Source organism: Suncus etruscus, chromosome 3 (assembly GCF_024139225.1).
Source record: "Suncus etruscus isolate mSunEtr1 chromosome 3, mSunEtr1.pri.cur, whole genome shotgun sequence".
Classification (NCBI taxonomy): domain Eukaryota; kingdom Metazoa; phylum Chordata; class Mammalia; order Eulipotyphla; family Soricidae; genus Suncus; species Suncus etruscus.
The window spans coordinates 47,198,097-47,218,673 of record NC_064850.1 but is presented as its reverse complement, the minus strand read 5'-3'; the positions used below and the strand labels follow the sequence as shown (position 1 = coordinate 47,218,673).

General features: G+C 38.1%; 2 protein-coding genes across 2 annotated transcripts in view; both read right to left on the bottom strand.

The window, feature by feature from the left end:
• KCNK2 (potassium two pore domain channel subfamily K member 2) overlaps positions 1 to 20,577 on the bottom strand; it is a 99,831-nt gene that overhangs the window by 31,353 nt on the left and 47,901 nt on the right. Inside the window, exons 4-5 of the mRNA XM_049769532.1 lie at positions 12,641 to 12,801; positions 8,843 to 9,029 (exon numbers count right to left, since the gene is read on the bottom strand). Coding sequence (XP_049625489.1) covers positions 8,843 to 9,029; positions 12,641 to 12,801 — 348 coding nt within the window. The remainder of the gene's footprint in view (positions 1 to 8,842; positions 9,030 to 12,640; positions 12,802 to 20,577) is intronic.
• The window catches only part of PROX1 (prospero homeobox 1), a 612,185-nt gene continuing 608,307 nt past the window's right edge, over positions 16,700 to 20,577 (bottom strand). Inside the window, exon 6 of the transcript XR_007493781.1 lies at positions 16,700 to 16,709. The gene's annotated coding sequence lies outside the window, so the exon portion shown is untranslated. The remainder of the gene's footprint in view (positions 16,710 to 20,577) is intronic.

Here is a 20,577-nt window from a genome sequence, read left to right as displayed (position 1 = left end):
AATCAAATGAAGTGGGTAATTCTAGTCTCTTGAGACCCTAACATCTACAAGAAGGGCAGGTCTGTATAGCCTTCTAGAACTCAAGAGGAGGACCTTCTCCACAACAAAGGAAAGAAACACGCTTCATATGAGTAGGGCAACCAGGCATTACACCCCAGGTCTGCCTGGCCTTCCAAGAGTTTCTGTATCTCACCTCTGCTCTCAGTCATGCCTCTGATGGTCACATACACAGGCTCGACTGGCTGAGCCCATGGCTGTGACATTGAGTCTCAAGGCTCTGGGTTCCAGATGGTTTCTACCAGTTTTGGGGCTTTAGTTTCCTTTATCCCTGACTCCATATCTCCCTAGAACTGGTCCTACTCTTCTCTGGAACACTCATTCTCCAGTGCTTCCTGACCCATTTCCCCTGTGACTTTTTTTAGGCACATATTAAGGAAAAATGGAGATGTGGGTGTGAAGAGGAATTGAACTCTTTGAGGAATGGTGGTGTCTCTCTCCTCTGTCAGCCAAAATGACATGCATAGATAAATATGGGTGCAAACTCTAGGAACCATCTCTTTTCATGGTTCTGGGGATAGTTTAGTTTATAATGAAAGTAGGAGAAGTACGGCTTTCAACTGTTTGGGTTTGGTTAAAGATGTTTTTTTATTTTTATTATCAAAGTAAAAGGCGAGAAGCTTTCTGTTTTGTTTTTCTTTCTGGTGTACTTTAAAAAAATAATAACACAACTTATCTGAAGGAATCTTTTCTCTGCTTCCCAGTTTCCAAAATATTCCTGGAAATCCTGTGTTACAAATGGAAATAGGAGCTTGGATTGAGTAGCAGCACCTCACCCAGGAAACCAAACTTCTCATGATCACTGACTCAGGAAAACAAAGTCCTCAAACCACAGGGGTTTCCCCTTTCGGTGTTCCAGAATTTGTCCAGTTTCCTTCTTTATCTACCTGGTCTGACTATATAAAATCCCATGAAAAAGAATAGTGGATCCATTATCAGACAAGCAGCTTAATGACATGCTCACCACTGTACACTAATATGCCTGGATTACTTAGGACAACAATGTTTCTGTGTCATCTTTGGTTAATGACTTTTGGTTTCTTGCTCAAATCCTCACCTAGTAGTTTACCAAATCCCTGACAAATTAGCATTCTGTGGTCTACTCTGCAACAGTCCTCCTAATGACAAGCCTCTGGCACAGAAATCCTTCAGGTACCAGTAGGGACTTTTTCTAAAGAGTCTGCATCAGAACAAGCTGTTTTCTAACAAAGACTGGTGCCAGGGTTTTCCAGCAGAGATTTATATGTTTTCAAGATAAAACTCCTTTTCCACTAAACACACTCAGAGCACTTAAACTGAATGAATGAGTCATGGTTTTCAGTCAGAGGGGAGAAAGCATTCGTTTTGTTACTAAAAACTACATTTCTATGAGAGGGAGGTCATGGCTGGGAATGTCCTGGGGATTTTTGTGAGGAGAGGTGAGCACACAGTTGAGGTTTTGGAGCCAGGTATGCATGAAGTCCCATTAGTCATAGTATTGTAAGTACAGTGATTGAAATAAAAAAGCAAAGTAGCTTTCACTTGTATTTCTAATAAGGGAAATAGCAAACTAAGGAAATGCAATTCTTCATATAAGTTTTATTTTTTCATTGTCAGTAGGGAATTAATTTTTTATAAATAAATTATTTAATTGAATCACTATGCAATAGTTACAAAGGTGTTCATGATTGAGTTTCAGTCACACATTGTCTAACACCCTTCACCAGTGCACTAATTTTCTGCCAGTTTCCCTCTGCCATCCCCACTGCCTGCATTGTGGAATAAGTATTTTTTCTTTTTCTTCTCTATCTCTCTTCCCCCCCCCCCCACCAAGTGTAATGAGAAATTATCATACAAAGAGAAGTACACCAGAAGAAGAATTTTACCTGGGAGAGTGCCAAATAATATTTTCTATAAAGAACAAATGGCATCGGGCATCTAAACTGACTTATCAAATAAGTATTTGATAATGTGAAATAGAAATGTTTCACAATCAGCTAATCACACTAATTCCCCTGTACAAACTCCAGAGAAATTGAATAGCCTGAGATATTTTTAGAAGGAGAAATTTTGTGATTTCCTCTATTATTTGCTCCTCCCCTATACCTGACGCCCCCATGCTATACATTGAAAAGTCATCATTATGAAAAGGCAGTATCACTGACTTTCACTGACCACAATATTGCATACTAATTACAAGTCTACTTAATAAGTGGAACTTGCTACTTTAAATTACTTACTATCACATGTTTCAGAACTATGCATTGCAATAAGTGATTCAGTTTACATAGTAGGATTGTTCCCAGGCATAATTACTACCTCTTTAAATGATCATAATTAGATTGTTCAAGATTGCTGCATAACTACAAAGCCCTTCTGCAAAAACATTTTGAGACAATTTTTATCACTCACATAAGAGCCCACTCTGGCCTCCCAAGGCCAGTGACTAAAGGGAATAAAACTGCTGATCATCTGGCCATTCCAATATTTAAGTCACCAGCAGAAGAACATGCAGCTCTACATACAAACACCTGCCATTTGTATGTCAACTATCATATTCCATGGAGGCAAGCCAGAAAAATATGTCAATATATGAACCATTGTGTGCCCTTGAATATAAGAACACACATTGGTGGGCCAACACCTGAGGGTCATAGACTAATGAATTATGGCAAATGGATATTACATATGTTGACTTTTTTCCAAAGAAACCCTATCTCCATGTAGTAGTAGATATTTATTCCCATTTCACATGGAGGGCAATGACTTCCAAAAAAGTAAATATATTTGCACTTTTATGCTACAATGTTTTTATATTATGGGCATTCCCCAATCCATAAAGATGGACAATGGCACTGCTTACACCAGTAAAATATTTCAATCATTTTGCAAATAATGGCAAATGAAACATACCACTGGCATCCCCTATCATCCACAGAGACAAACCATAGTTGAAAGAGCTCAGGGAACCCTCAAAACTCAACTACTAAAATACAGGAAGAGTCATGCCACCACAGAATTTTATCCTTAACTTTTCACTAAACTTTTTAAATTTACCTCAAGGAGAGTTCTATATCGCTGCAGAAAGACACTTTAAAGAAAATATTCAGGTACAAAAAAAAACAATTAATTTACCTATTTGGGTAAAAATTAATAATGAATGAGTTACTGGTAGTTTCCTCAGTTGAAGAAAAGGACATAAGTATGTTTCCACAGATGGAAACCTTGCCAAGAAACTCTGTACCATTATGCCTTTTCAGAAACAGGATTCTAACAAAAGAAAAACATCAGACACTAGTGCATGATAAGACTGCAAACCTCCCCTCAGACCCGATGCAGATGAAATGAGGAGAGCAGGAAACGAACTGCGACCTCAACAGGTAACTGAGATAATAAGCTGACACCAAAAAATGAGAAGTGGAAATAATCAGTTATAAAACTTCAGTTCTATAAATGAGGGATTTGGTCCTGCTCTCACTAAACATCAAAATTTAGGAAACAACTGTTCCATGAACTCAGTATTACAATGCCTGTATAATATTCTAAGTTTGACTGATTACTTTTACCAGAACCATTATAAGGAGGACATTAACAGATCAGTTCCACTGGGACATAAAGGCAAAGTGGCAGAAGAGTTTGGTAAGTTTATAAAAGCCTGTGGGCAGAACAACACAGGTAGATCAACCCAAAAAACTTTATGATGACCATTGGAAAGCTAATGACCAGTTTGCAGGAGACAATCAACAAAATTCACATAAACTACTTCCATTATTAATGAAGGGTCTTCATCAGGACTTGAACTAAACCGATAGGCAGAATAGACATAGAGAGGAAATTAGTGACCATTTTGTTGACTCAAAAGTCGCAAAACAAGCTTGGCAGAGACACAGACAGTTTAATGAGTCTATTATTGCCACACATTTCCAAGGCCAACTTAAATGCACAATTCAATGCCTCATCTGCCAGGGCTGGCGAGGTGGTGCTAGAAGTAAGGTATCTGCCTTGCAAGTGCTAGCCAAGGAAGGACCGCGGTTTGATCCCCCAGCATCCCATATGGTCTCCCCAAGCCAGGGGCAATTTCTGATTACTTAGCCAGGAGTAACCCCTGAGCATCAAATGGGTGTGGCCCGAAAAACCAAAAAACCAACCAACAAACAAACAAAATAATGCCTCATCTGCCACCAAGAATCTCAGACATTTGAGATCTTTACTAATTTATTATTGTCTTTGACATCTACAGATAAATGCATGTTGCAAATTTGCATTAAAGTGTTTTTCAAAGAAGAACTGAGAGACAATAATGGGTTTTATTGCAGCCACTGTAACACATAGCAGAATTCCTTAAAAAGGACAGAAATTTGGAAATTACCACATGTGCTTTTAATACATCTGAAACATGTTTCCTATAACGGAAAGTGAATGAAAAAACTACAGAACTACATGAACGTTCCTTTAGAAAACCTTGACTTGTCACAGTACACTTTAAACTCTAAGGACAACCCTGAAGAATACAACTTATCCTCTGTTTCAAACCATTATTATGAAATGGGAAAGGGAATGTAAAATACAGCAACACAATGTTGGTTGAAATTTGATGATCAAGAAGTATCAGAACTCTTCAACTCATCTGTAAAATCTTCAGCAGCTTATATTCTTTTTATATGCTTCAAAGTAACCTGTTGCAATGAATATACAACTATATAAATTTGCAGGTGTCTAACTGAATGCCTTTTAGAGATGTCTATAATAATGTTCAAATGTTTTTATCAACAGGTGAATAGCTGATTTTATTGCTAGTTTTTATTATATCATAAGCCTTTATTCTCAGTTTGTCTTTAGGAAAGAAACCTGGGTGTTTGAATCATGTGATACTATACTCTGAAGTGTAGACTTTTTACAGTGATCATTATATTCATAAGTATTCTAGAGTTGAAAATTATAAATTTTGGGGAGAGTGTTCTGTCCTTATCCAGTGGTCCTCAAACTATGGCCCACGGGCCACATATTGTATTTGTATCTGTTTTGTTTCTCATTGCAAAATAAGATATATGCAGTGTGCATAAGAATTCGTTCATAAGTTTTGTTTTTACTATAGTCAGACCCTCCAATGGTCTGAGGGACAGTGAACTGGCCCCCTGCTTAAAAAGTTTGAGGACCCCTGTCATGAAACCTTTTCTTCAGCAAATTCTCCATCAATGCCGATTACTCCAAGGAACTGGAAATCTTTTACACCTAACATGCTTGATTTATATTTTGAAGCACTTTTTCCCATTACATCTGGGTCTGTCTATGTGTGAGTATGTGTGTCATGGCCACCCCTACATCTGTTTAATGTCCACCTGTAGTGTATGTAATATCTATTTATGTTTAATATAGCCCTTTCTTCTGTTGTACATAATCCTTTTTTGTATTGTTCTCTCACTTTCTCATCCCTGATTTATCATTTCTTCCTAGTTAACTCTTTTATCCTCAGTTCTTAACTCCTCAGGAACCTCCATCTCCAGCTCCTACTCATGTATAATTTTTATTGTATATTGTATATTTTATTATGTAGTTATAGTTTCTCTCCTACTCTTTAGATTTGCTGTAGGAATTTTTAGAAGATAGTATAGATAGTATCCTTGGAGTTTTATACTTTTTTTCTTTTATTTAAAATTTTGGGCCACATCTGGTAGTGCTCAGGACTCACTCCTGGCTCTGTGCTCACAAATCACTCCTGGCTCTAGGGACCATATGGGGTATTGGGGATCAAACTCGCATCTGTCATATATCAGCTGCATGCAAGGCAAACACTCTACCACTGTGCCACTACTCCAGCTCCATGGAGTTTTATACTTGTGATAGAACTAGGTTATAGAGACTGTTTGGTTTATTTTTATTTTTATTTGTTTTAATATTATCCCATGGCACAGTTCTTTTTGCATGGGCATTTAAAATCAAAATATAGTATATACAAAGAGGAGCTATTATCCATTAGGGATGAGAAATCAGAACTTTGTTTGTTATAGGAGGCAACCCACCCTAAACATTTTCCATAGGGACTCAACTTAGGCTTTAGTCACTTGAACATCAGCCAATCACCCCTGAATTTTGGGTCTCATCTTTGGATCTGGCATGGTTTTCTGCACCTACACCAGAAATGGACCTTCTACCAGCACAGGCCTTGCTTGGAACTGTCTTGGCACATACTTGCTCCATGGTGGGCAAACATGCTAACCTGACTACAACTTGGAAATCAGCAATGACTTGCTTTGAAGGCAGATTTCCCTGCTTCTCCATATCACAGTGAGATGAAACCAGATGTCTCAAGACATCCTGACTTCAACATAGGATATGTGATAATACCAAGATCTCAAATTACTGAAGCTTGACAATGAAAACTGTGATTAAAAACCTTTCCTAGAACCTTGAGGAAAGACTTTGAGGTTACACAAATTAGTATGCCTAGAGCCTGTAGTTGGTCTTATGACAGGAAGCTTTAAGGGTGGGGACACCCTGTTTTAGGCCCAAATTTTTCTTTCTATTTTTTCCAACTTTGCTGCACCTATGCAAAATATTGGCAACCATTTTATCTTTTAGTTAGAGGCATCCTACCTTTTTTTAGAACCTTGGGATGCAAAATACTTTGCTTTATCTCTGCATTTTTTTATAAGGTCAATTAGGGGAAGATGTTGAATAAACTAGAATTCACCCTATTTAGTATATTCTCATTACTCATTGGTCAGAAGTACCTTTGGATTGGTATCTTAGACCACCAGAAAGTGTGGTCTGGTGCTTCCTAATAAAGATCCTGGGTCTCAGGAAAAAGCCTTTTTGGTGGCTGTGGTTTTCCATCACTAAACTATTTGTTTCTTAGGAGTGGAAGGCTTGTATGTAGAGATCCTTAACTGTTTTTTTTTTCATTTAACCATGTGTGGATTATTTTCTACAATAGTGTTTACTCCCAGACTCACTCTTATGTCTTGAACCTGGGGAATGAAGCTTCCACTTCACAAGATAGAAAAGGGAATTTCAGACAAAAACTTAACTTCCTTTATAAGTACACATGACAGAATAGGTTTATGCCTCTGTATTTTGTGACTTTACTAACCTAAAAGAGGTCCAGCAAATGGGAGCCTTCTCCCTTGCCTTGTATCCACCTGCAAGGACCATGTATACAGAAGAATTCTGAACAAAAGCAGAGTTTTGAGGTGTCGGAGTGATAGCACAGTGGTGGGACATTTGTTTTGCATGTGGCTGACCTGGGATGGACCGGGGTTCAATCCCCTGCATCCCATATTGTTGCCCCAAGCCTACCAGGAGCAATTTCTGAGCACAGAGCCAGGAGTAGCCCCTAAGTACTGCTGGGTGTGTGTCCCTTCCAAAAAGCAAGAGCTTTGAGAATGAAAACATCCTCTATCTCCCACAATTCCCATTCCTACTTCCTAGAAAGCAGTGCTGTGTTAGATGAAATGAATGAACAAAATGGCAGAAACTAAAAGTCATGATACTACCAACCCTTTTTATAGACTTACAGAATGGGGCTTCCATTAAGGAACTGAGCCAAGGAAGTCTGGTCAACAGTAAGAATAAAATAAACTAAAGATCAAGCTGGTGAATTACTTCTGGGATGGTTAATGGCACATCCATGTTAGAATCTCTGGCATATTTTCCTGCTACTTAAACCTAAATTTATTTTAAAAGACTGGCATATCATTTTAGGAGCTAACCAAAGTGATCACCACTTTGGTGATCATCCATACTCTACCCCTAATTTATTTAAAATTGGAGGCAGAGAATGAAAGACAATAGAATAACACAATAGGAAACGGGAGATGGAAAGGGTCACAAGGTAGGACTCAACAGATCCAATAAAATGGGTAAGTGGCTATTGAGACCAATTAGAGAAAAGGAAAAAGACATGAGTAATATATAGGCATTTTCATGTCAAACATGTTTTGAGATTGAAAATCAAATAAAGTCATTTAGAGGAAAAATGTTAAAAACTGCTAAGAACATAGTTGGAAGTTTGCAGGATATTTTATCATAAATGCATGAAAAGTAAACAATGACAAATCTAAGTCCAGCTCAAGTTCTTTTACCAGTGAGAAAAGAAGTGTAGGCAGGAGTTTGGTGTCTAAAATGAGGGTGGGGAAGCAACTTCTCACCCACCAGCCATTGGATTTTCTTTCCCAGAATTTTAAAATATTAACTGTGTGATTCCCCTTCTGCTTCCCACCTGTGTCTCCAAACAGTTTTTTGTAGTTACTGAGTATGTTAGACATTGCACTGTATCTTCCAAAAAGGAACATTTGCATCATTGTCAATTCTCACCCCTCATCTCCAGAGATGAACTCTGGCTAAAAGTAAAGTCCATGCCACTAGAATGAATGACAGGGAGTTCAGACTGCAGAAGGCTGGACTGGAGGGGTGTTCTCCTGTAAAACAGAAATGGGACATAGCTACAGAGACCCAGGGAGAAGGCACATGAGATCCACCCAGAATTGGCAGAGGAAAAGGCAGCTGAAAGCCAAGATCACCTCTACAAGAAGATGGACATAGGAGAGAGAGGTGTCACAATGTGCTCCTCCCACATCTGATCTTCTGCAAAACAAATGATATTTTTGGCTTCAAACAAGCTGTCAGGTGCAATCCCCAACCCAAAACATGCCCAGAGGTTGTGTGTTGGTTTCAGATACTAGAGAAAGATAAAAATAGAAAGAGAGAAAAAGAGAAGAAGAAAGAGAATAGAGAGAGAAGAGGGAAAAAAAGAGAGAAGAGAAGACAGAAGAATATTTGGGGGCTAAATGGGCAGGAAAAAACTCACCTGCAACATAGTCACCAAATCCGATGGTGGTCAAGGTAATAACCACAAAATAAAGGGCATCCAGGGCACTCCAACCTTCTATGTGCTTGAATATTACAGCAGGCAGCGCCACGAAAAGCACACAACCAAAGAGGATGAAGATGATGGTGGAGATGATACGGATCTTGGTCTGACTAACATTCCATTTCTAAGGAGAAAGGGATGGAGGAGAGGAAAGAAAGATCGCAGTTGATAACTGGTGCACTGTAAAGTTCTTAGAGCAAATTAGCAAGTGAGAATTTTGTTTCATTGCATCTTTGAGGGTCTTTGCTTGTCAAATCAGGTATAATATAAAGAAACTAGGGGCTGGAGTGATAGTACAGCAGTAGGGCATCTGCCTTGCATGTGGCTGATCTAGGACAGATCCCTCGGCCCACAAATGGTCCCCCGAGCCAATTTCTGAGCGCACAGCCAGGACTAATCCCTGAGCATCACAGGGTGTGCCCCCACTCCAAAGAAGAAGAAAAAGAAGAGGAGGAGGAGGGGGAGAAGGAGGAGGAAGAGGGGGAGAAGGAGGAGGAAGAGGGGGAGAAGGAGGAGGAAGAGGGGGAGAAGGAGGAGGAGGAGGAGGAGGAGAAGAAGAAGAAGAAGAAGAAGAAGAAGAAGAAGAAGAAGAAGAAGAAGAAGAAGGAGGAGGAGGAGGAGGAGGAGGACGAGGAGGAGGAGGAGGAGGAGGAAGAGGAGGAGGAGGAGGAAGAGGAGGAGGAGGAGGAGGAAGAGGAGGAGGAGGAGGAGGAAGAGGAGGAGGAGGAGGAGGAGAAACTAAAAGAAACTAAGAGTGTTACTACTCTTTGCCCTCATGGAGGTTGACAGCAAGTAACATATTTAAGAAATAACATGCCCTTTGCTCAGAAAATGTATTGAATATCTATTCATTCTTTGTTTGATTTTTTACAACTTTCCATGTGTATTTGTCCTGAAAGCATATAACTGACTTAGCTGAACACAATCTAGAAGTGCACCGAGAGTTAGGTATTGACTTCTGACCATTGCTAAAATGATTCATTTCCTGATGTTTCTCTGCTGACTTATTACTGCCATATTTTCCTACCATGAATTGATTCTTTGGAACACAGCTATGGGACACAGTGAATTCCCATGACACCAAACAAATTGGTTCTCTATTTGGTGATCTTAAAATTTGTAAATGAGGGACCAGAGTGATAATTCAGTGGGTAGAGCACTTGCTTTACACTTGTTGAACCTGAATTCTAATCTCTACATTATATGTAGTCCCCCTAGCCTGCCAGAATAGATTCTTGAGTGTGGGGCCAGGTATAAGCTCTAAGCACTGCCAGGTATAACCTCCAAACCACACACACAGAATCTGCAAATAGGTTCATGGAACCTGATTTATAGCAATATAGACTTTAGTTATTAGACTTTAGTCCCATTAGATTATTGCTGAGTTCAGTGGATAAAACTTTGTATCTAATATTTCAGTAACTTGAGGTCCATTGTGGTAAAAAGATATTATGTATGATAAAATGCTTTTAGAGAGGCTAAACTGACATAACTTTGATTCTGGCATATTGTTATAGCTTTTTATTTTATCATTATACTGTTAATCCTAACCATTCATAAATATAGCTGTATAGAAAACATAGTATTATGTAATGCAGAATTCAATATTTTCCACCATTTCCGATACTCCCTGGGAAGCTATTTGCAGTGGATTCCTGAGCATAGAGACTCCTGTACTTAACACTTTTTCATCTTCTCTAAACATGTGGGAATGTTACACTAGTGAAGGGGGGTGTTCTGTTTATAACTGAAACCCAACTACAAACATGCTTGTAATCATGGTGCTTAAATAAAAATTTATATTTAAAAAAAAAACATGAATCTCTGGGGTGGATGTACTGGGTAATGGTCCATAGAAGTTTGTCCCCGGCTCTCATTCTGCAGTCAATGACATAGTCTTGCTGGTCTGGCCACTGCTCATGAATGTTACATGACACATCCCACCACATCACATTCACAAATTTAATAACTTGAAATGTCTCCAGTGTTTGGTACCCACTGCTGAGCCATTGGAAATATTCACCTGCAGTCTGTGGAATTTGTTTTCTGATTTGGGAATCACATACTATGGTGCTCAGGGCTTCCTCCTGGCATTGTGTTGAGGGCTCACTCCTGGATGTACTTGGGGTATAACGTGGTGCCAGGGATAAAGCAGGGTTAGCTATATGCAAGGCAAATGCCTTAACCTGCTGTATTTCCTCTCAAGCATTTATTTTCTAGACTGAGGAGAATGTGGAATAGAAAACAATCTGCAAAATAATTCCAGTACTGACTGGCAATTGAACATTTATTGAACGAATACTGTGGTATTAGGCAAGATCAAGCAAATACCACTAAGTTTCTCTTTTGATAAATAAAAGGAAGGCATGTTTATATCTGTATGAACAGATGTATCACCCCTAATGGCAAAATCTCATACATCTCTCTGCTGTAATGGTACAATGATGAGAGCCATTTTGAACTTAAATATGAAACATGGGAAGGCAAAAAACTGAAAGTGTAATTTACCTCATGGATACAATATCCAGAAATTTTTTGTTTTGTTTGGTTTGGTTTGGTTTGGTTGGTTGGTTTTGGGTTTGGGTTTGGGGCCACACCTGGTGACACTCAGGTGTTACTTCTGGCTATTTGCTCAGAAATCGCTCCTGGCTCGGGAAACCATATGAGATGGAGGAGATCAAACGAAAGTCTGTCCTGGATCAGCCACATACAAGGCAAATGCCCGACTGCTGCTCTATCGCTCCAGCCCCAAAATTTTTTCATTAAGTTAAATGCAAAATACTTTGCTGAATATTTGTTATGAAGATAAAACATGATTGAAAAAATTAAATGTATTTATGATAGTGAAAATTGCAATAATGAAGTATTTCTAACTCAACCTTCAACAGACCTTTGCTTTTTCCATAATTTCCTTCAAGAACACAAATTTAAAATCCTGATGCTATACCTAATTTTCACTTAAAATCCTTTTACAGGCACTTTATTTATTTCTAATGAATGTAATGCGGCGATGAGCACCTGTTCATATAAAACCTTTGCTGCTAGCAAGTTCTATTCCTCTGATAAATGTGTACACATGGCATTACTGATTAAGTTATACTTTCACCAATTGTCATTTATTATTAATTTTTCCACAAAATGACTTTTTACATTTATAATGCTATTATTTATAAAGAGAAACAATTTATAATGACTGCTTACAATAGAAACTAGTACCAAAACAATTTTTTGTTTTTGTTTGGCCACATCCAATGATGTTCAGGACTTACTCCAAGCTCAGCGCTGAGGGATCAAATCTGGGTTAATTAAATGCTTTATGACCATTGGACTATTGCTCCAACCCACAAAACAATTTTAAATATAAATTATTGTCAGTTATTTTCTAATTCTAACTCTTTAAGTAATGCCCTGGACAATAGAATTATTCAAATGATATGAATAGCAAAATAGAATGTTATGGATATAATATTGGTTTAAGAAAAATACTTTAGATAATATACAACTATAATTTTAATCTATGTTTTCAGATTTAAATTTTATCTCTGTATATTTTTATCCTCATACATTAAGTTATGCACTTAAATAAGTATGAAAATAACTATAAAACAGTGAGTTAATAATATTTTGAGTGGTACAATAGTTAACCAGTAACTAAGTGTTGAACTGTATCTGAAGTCACAGAAATATTGTATTGTTTAAAAAACTCATCTAGACAAAAATACCATTCACACTCACAATAAAGGTGTCCTCCACCTTGGCTATTCCTTTTCCAAATATGGTCCCGAGTTGATCTCCAACTCCAGCCAACAGAAAACCAAAGAGGGGAATTCCCAGTAAGGCATAGATGATGCAGAATATTTTCCCCCCTTCAGTGCGTGGTGAGATGTTTCCAAATCCTAAAGAAAAAAAATCAGTTGTTTAGGACTGAGGAATAGTTTACAATGTATGATATCAAAATTGATTCAGAAATTTCCAGTCATGGATTTTACCTAGGTCTGAATCCCTTTACATGATGAAGCCTTTGATCTATTTCAATATAAAACACTCTTAATGGCAAACTCCAATGAACCTAGATGTTGAAAAAAATGGGGAGTATCACCAGCAATAGAGCTGCCAGAACTGATGACTCAGTTTCTCCATTTGACAACCCACATTGGTTACAATGTCTTTATGTTCATCATAAGGAGCATATACCAGTTTCATTGAAGACAGTTCAAATATGTTCAGTTACTTAAAATTTAGCAGCCACTTTTAAAAACAACATATTACAGTACTAAAGTAAAGCAGTAGAAAATGGAAATAAATCTTTTTGTGTTTTTTTTTTTTTAGTTTAGGGGTTTGATGGTTCACTACTTTTATACCAACTCTGTTACATGTCTCAGTCACATGTCCAACATTCAACATTTGGCCTTTGTTTTACCATCAGGAGTTATGTGGAATGCTGAGAGACAACATATTCTAGAAGTTCACAGAACATTTTCCAGGGGACAGCAAGATGCTTAGTGGCCCCTCAGATTAATGGTAATGCCAGCATCCATTTTCCTTTCTTCATTGAAAGTGTAATGAGCTATTTTCTGGCTAGACTTCTGTAGGTAATTTCTAGTATTCAGATGATCACAGTCAAAGAGTCCATCTAGCATATTGGATTTTCACTTTGGAGAACACTGAAATTCTTCTTTTTGGTGGCTTAGATGAGGGCCACTTTTCATTGCTGGGTCTGAATCATAGTACAGCAGGGAAGGCACTTGCCTTGTGTGTGGCTGACTTAGATTTGAACCCTCGCATTCTATATTATTCCCCAAACGTTACCGATATTAATAATACCTGAGTGCAGAATGAGGAGTAACCACTAAGCACTGCCAGGTATGGCCCAAAATAAAAGACAAAAACAGTGCAAATGTTCTATCTACTGGGACCATAAAGTGCAGATACTATCCAAAGTCTAACTATCTTTTCCATCCCTCCTGGTATCATATCATCCACCACATCTGGTTGATGTGAGAGGTGGCAAATATTCTGTCACCTCTTCCCCTTTTCTCCTGCCTTTAATATTTTTTCTCCTCTTCAGGTTGTTTGGTGTTTGCTGATCTCTACTCATGTGCTGAGTGTAATGTGTGTTTGCTTTGGGTGGGCTGGGGCCATGCCTAGCAGTACCCAGCGATCACTCTTGGCTCAGTGCTCAGGGATCACTCCTGGCTCAATGTTTAGGGCTCATTGCTCAGGGATCACTTCTGCTGATCCCAGACAGGTAGGTAGATGGAACTAAGGTTGGCTTTACATCTGTACTTGCTCCAGCCTCTGAGGGTGATTTTTGCCCTTCTGTTAGTCTACTCTCATGCTATACAGAAGCATCACTTACTTATTCTTGGCTATTATACCAGAGATTATTACTCAAGGATTTGAAAGCCCAACACTTCCATTATTTAACCAAATCATGTATTCAAGCAGCTGAGAGTTTGTCTTGGTTGCATTTTTATTCTCAGGAGTAGAATCCAGCTCTGGGCAAATCAGTGTTTGCCTCTGAGCAAAGCCCCAACCTCCCAGTGGCAGTCGTGAGTCCTGGGCTGATTCTTTTTGAAGCAGTTGAACCAGGGAGGTTAAGTGTCAGACAGGCCTTGCCTGCAAGTGAGTTCTGGGTAACTTTAAAAAAAACAGGGAGGATCTTGCTGTGGCAATCACCATCCCAACTGATTCTCAGGATGCACCCTGCTTGGGGGTACCAGAAACCTCACCCAGAAAAGACTGTACAAGCTGGAGGGGAGCAGCCATCTAAGGAATGACAAGCAATTCCCCAGACTTCAACTCACAGCCATAACCCAATGATGATTCCTGCCTCTAATTTTTGTATCTTACAGTTTTCCTGTATACAACCTTCACTTCTTTGGATAAGTGTATTCTAAGATGGTTTATTTTTTTTTATCATGCATTACTTCCTCTGCATATTCTGTGTAGTTCTTTGTTTACAGCCAACGTTCAAGAAAATACACTGACTTGAAATCAATTTAATGGCATTTAATATTTTAATTAAACATACATGCACAGATCTATAACACCATTTTCTACTACTTTTATTGTTTGAGGACTGATAGAAAAATGAATTCCTTTTTAATTTATTGAGGACTGACAAGAAAAATCAAAGTTCTATTTCTCTGTATTCAGAAATCCACTCCTGAAAGTAGCAATTAGAATGTTATTTTAATTAACATTCACCTTAATTATTTTAGATGCAGAAAATCATTAATACTGTAGGTCATAAGAGTAAAATATAGTACAAACAAATGGAAAAGAAAAAATTGGATTAAAAATGAGTGAGAGTAAAAAAGAGCATAAATTCAGGAGGAAAAGAACAAGAAATCAAAGTGAAATGATTATCAAATGAATTCTTTACTCAAATCCATTTAAATTTATAGCTATGCCAAATAGCTAAGAGCCTAACCAGACATCAAAGGAGGACTATGATGGGGGGGGGACTATTAAAGAGCATTACTGACAAATAACTATTCATTTCAGAACTTTCATGCTCAAAGTGATGCGTTGCTCTTCTAGATCACTGGCTTTAAAGCAAAATATATGGAATTTTCCAAAAGTGTGTCTGTCTAAAAGTGAACTATCTACCCTGGGAAAAGAGTAAAATGCATGCATGTATTTTAAAAATTATTTTATTTTATTTGTTTTGGGGCCACAATCAGTGGTGCTCAGGTTTAGTCCTGGCTCTGTGCTCAGAAATTATTCCTGGCAGGCTCAGGGGACCATATGGGATGCTGGGGATTGAACCCAGGTCAGCAACATACATGGTAAACACCCTAACTGCTATGCTATCACTCTGGCCCAACAAGTATTTTTAAATAGCTCCAGAAGTGATCCCACGTTACACGCCTATGGCAGATGCAACCTGTGGTTCTGAAACTATACAATATGAGGGGAGGGATTTAGGAAAACAGAATACAAGATTGAGGAACAAGCCCTGAAAAATGAGGGGTATGTCTTGGACTGTAGGATGTCTGTGCTTACAGCACCTCTTTACCTCTTCAAGACTACAGTTTCATTACCAAAAATAAAAATAATGGCTTACAGTATAATTTATTGAGCATTCTCTCATAAAATACCAGATATGGTTCTGATTCCTTTACAAGACTACCAACTGTGGCTTTCACCACCCAGTGAGATTTCATTTCACCTGCTCCCCCTCTCTGATTCTGGAAACTAGGTTTTCTTAAAGAAAAATCACGATTCAAGGTCAAACACTCACTAAATAAATCAAGGCTGCTATTTAAACCATTCAATAAATAGCTTAGAGCAAGCATTTGGGACCAAGCTAAACATGCTACTCAAACTCGAAGTTTTTCTCAGTCAGAAACACTAAGATCATAGATCCACATCTGGGCACATCATCCCACCAATATTTGTTCTTTCACCTGGTCCAAGTTGAAAAAGATGTAAAGGTGCATCAAGGCAAATGGGTATCTAAGAAAGCATCGGAGTCAAAGCATTGCTTTATCAGCTCTGTCTTAATGTTGTCATCATTATACTTCCTCTTAGCCAAGCCTTGGACCTGCAGTTCAAACAGTGTTTCACAAGATGGCTCCCTAGCCATCTTCAGTTGCAAATGACATCACAAAACCTTGCATTTCTGTGGGTTCTTTTGCACACCTACAGGAAGTTGTGTTTATCCTCCATGACTCTGTGTATCAGCAACTGCCAACCAGTTCTTGTTAACAAGTTAATTCTGTCAATACAACAACAACAACAACAACAACAACAATAACAATAACCTAACTTCCCAACTTAAAAAAAAAAAAAGACACTTACATTGCAACCTATACTCCTTTCTGTACAAATATATCTTAGTAAGGGGTTAAGGAGTGGGAAACGAACTTTGGAGGTGAGTAAGAGTCAAAACCTCTGTACAGCTCCAGATACTCAACATGTTTCCTTATGAGAAGGACCAAAAATTAAGACATCCAAGGAGAAGCTAAACAACTGGTCTGAGTCCTCAGTCCTCAGTAAGCCCATCTGACTGTTCTACAATAGATTCTAAGCTTTTAAAAAGGTGAGATTTTCATAAAATAAGACCACTACTTATTAGCCAACTACCATATCTTAAGCTTCAGATGAAAATACTGATAATGATGACAAGGCTGATGTTGATGGCACCTTCCCCCCACCCTGATATATGCTAAAAGCAAAGAGATGAGGCAACATTTTCTTTTCATGTGCTTCACTTTTCAGATGATTCAGTGGAGCAAAAACAGTTACTTGATACCAATCAAATAATCCACGAGCTGAATGCTGGAAGTGATGGCCGCTCCAATTCTCTGCCACAACTGAGCAGGCACAGACAGCTGAGAGCTTTTCACCCTGCATTAGCAGGTGGTAAATGTAAGAGTGAGAGCACCACAAAGCCTGCTATTTGGGAGAAGCTACTTGACATCTCTCAGAGGGTTGCCATGCAGCTTCTCCTCTGAGAGGGCCCATTATTTCCCCATAATCACAATAAAAAAGATGATAAACTATGGGGGGAAATGTTTAAATAAAAAAAAACAAAACAAATGTTTGAATGTTTAAATAAAACTGAAAAATGCAAGCACTGAAATGGGTTGTAGGATCCTCACCCCCATTATCCTACAGATATGAACATCCAAGGCCTATCACATGGACATATTGGTCAGAATTAAGAAGCACAGTTGAGAAGAGAGAATGAAGTTTTCAAGTGTTGAATATCCACATTTAAGACCATTGAATTGGAAGTTAGAATGTAAGGAGTTTCTCTTGCCTTGACTGCTACCTTGGAGAAGTAATTCAAAACTCATCAATAATCATCAGTATCATGGTTTCTCTGACAGGAGAGAACAGTGTGACAGCCAACCTACCTGAAAGATGTATAATTATTCAGACACTCAACATGAGCGATGCCAGTGAACGTGGGCCATTTAGATAAAAAAATACATCACCCAAACCATTAAGGGACATTGATTTAATTAAATTCAGCTTAAATCCAACATGTGCTAGTAACCTAAAGATTCATCTCAATTCCAGGATTATGTCCCCAGGCAATTCCTGATCTTTATAAACTAAATATCTTCCAATTAATTTATTTGTTCATCTTATTTTTTAAAAAGACACATGACAGACAAAACTCAATGGTGTACAGTTATGTGTTTAAACTCTGCCTTCAACATCAAAAGAGGAAGGTACCTAAATTGAAGTATCATGAAACTTTTTTCACACATATAAAAGGCATATACACTATCTAAATATTTATAAGCAGACTATGAATAATATATATGCATATAAGTGAATCCTACATTTGAATTACATATATATCTATATTATATGTCTAGAATATATATCACAGTGCAGTTTAAGCTTATTTTCTTAAACATGCTTATAAATTTTCCAAAGATAATAATGACACATTCCTTTTATTTAAAAAGATAAAGTTTCAGGACTAGAAAGAGTGCTCAATGGGTTTAGCATACATTTTGCATGTGGAAAGACTTAGTTCAATCCACAGAGTCATATAAATATGGTTTCCTAAGCTTTGTTGGGAATGATCCCCAAGCGATCCACAAATGACCTTAAGCATCACTGGTGTGACCAAAATTCCACAAAATAATATTAACAGTGAGGGTTTGAAACTAAGTCCCTAACATTTAACCCTTAAGAGGAAGAATTGAACACACTCAAAAGCTTCCTCAAAAATCTATCTAGGTTATAAGCATCAACAGTGGTCTTTCTTTGTGGGTATAATCTCCCATTCATGTCTCAGCCTCACTACATGGCACAATTTATTCAATATTTTAGCATCTTGGTTTGCTTGTGCCCCCCTGGATCATACTAAGAGATATTTTAGTTTACTATTGTTATACTGTTCTACAAAAGACCAGACCAGACAGGTCTTTTCCTCTGTCCTAATTTTTTTTTATTTCTCTTCTTTGTGATTTTATAGGTCTTGCTAACCTCTGCCTTTTAATGATCTCTGTCAAGCAAAAGCTATCAAAAGCACAAAGGATGCATCATCCATCATGCTCATCTTTGCTGCTCATCTATTCATTGCTTGTGACCTACCAAATAAAATTTTTGGTCTTCTAAGGGGGTGGCTTACTTTGCTTTTGGAAAATCATTTCCAAAACTCTTCAGAGAGAGGAGAATCTATACTTTCTGAAGATGGGAGAAGCTAGTGGGGGAAAGGTCAGCTCTGATTAAGAGTGTCTGGACTAGAATGATGTGCAAACAGAGCACACCACTGACTGAAAAGCTACCAGGAGCCTGGGCTTTGGTACTACAAGTACTTAGGAGTTCAATTTCCCAGTTAGCTTCCAAGGTCACTTTTTGAAAGATTTGTCCCAGCATGTGTCTAGACCAAAACTCAGAAATGTTAAGTTATGCACAAGAATGTGAATTAAAGCTCCCTGTCATATCGCACATACATACACACCACAGATACAACACACTCACACACTACTTGTTAACTGTATATGTGTTTAAAACTGGAAAAAAAAAAGACCTCAGAAGGAAGAGTGAGAGGGGACAGAAAAATCCTCCTTCTATTCTATGACACATTCTAAATGCTTAATTTTTTTCATTTGACCTTAAAATGAAGTATACACACATAATGGTGTGATCTCACCACACTTGCGGGTCCTCAGTCTCTTTGTGCCTTGTTGCCATTTCTCCAGAGATCTGAAGTGAAACCTTGTTCTATGAGTTAACTCTAGTTTTGGAAGGCTAATTTCCAGCAACTTGACTACTCAATAGTACCCCCAGATAACACAAAACAATAACTCAAAATGCAATTTTTCCTTATTTCCATAACAATCCTAAGCCCACAGACACAGAGTAGGTGTCTCAGCAGGGTGATGTGGACTGAGCAATACAATGACCGGGACCTAGTAGACTCATTATCTCACAACTAAGCCAAAAAAACATGCTGAAATAAGGAGGATAAGCCTTAGGAACCCTCAGCCCTATTCAATTGTCATAGATCAAACACGCTAACACAACCTGAAAACATTTAGAGTCCACGAAGATAATAAAGGAGATAAGGCACTTGCCTCCCATGTTACCAACTCTACTCCAAGCACAAAGCCCATGTAGCCCCTGACCCCAGTTGGTATAGTTCAAAAATAACAACTATCTCCCCCCCATAACAGAAAAATAAGTGATACAGAAAGCTGGAGAAGAACATCTCCTTTCAAACTTTCTTATAATTCAAGCTCTTACACTGAGTTTGGTTTCTTAAGGTATATTCCCCCAAAATCTATGTATTTAGTTAGCATGCCCAAAGTTGTAGAATTTACTTCATTAGCCCTTCACCAGATTAATTTTTCTCTACTGATTTGATGTAATCCAATGATTTATAAACAACTCAATATTTAATAACTAGTGAATAAAATGAGTAGGAAGAGCTATTTCTATAAATAGTATAATTCATAACCCTAAGTATCTTTGGAAAGTATAACAGGAAAAATAAAGCAGCCTATCTATGTAGGAAGCAATATGCCAAAAAATAAATTCACAGGGTTCTAAAAAAATAAGTTAAAATATTAAAGAAATGGGAAAGGTAATACACTATTGAAAGGCAAGTAGGGGCCAGAGGTCCCCCAAGTCAGGAGCAATTTCTAAGCGCATAGCCAAGAGTAACCCCTGAGTGTCACTGGGTATGGCTTTCC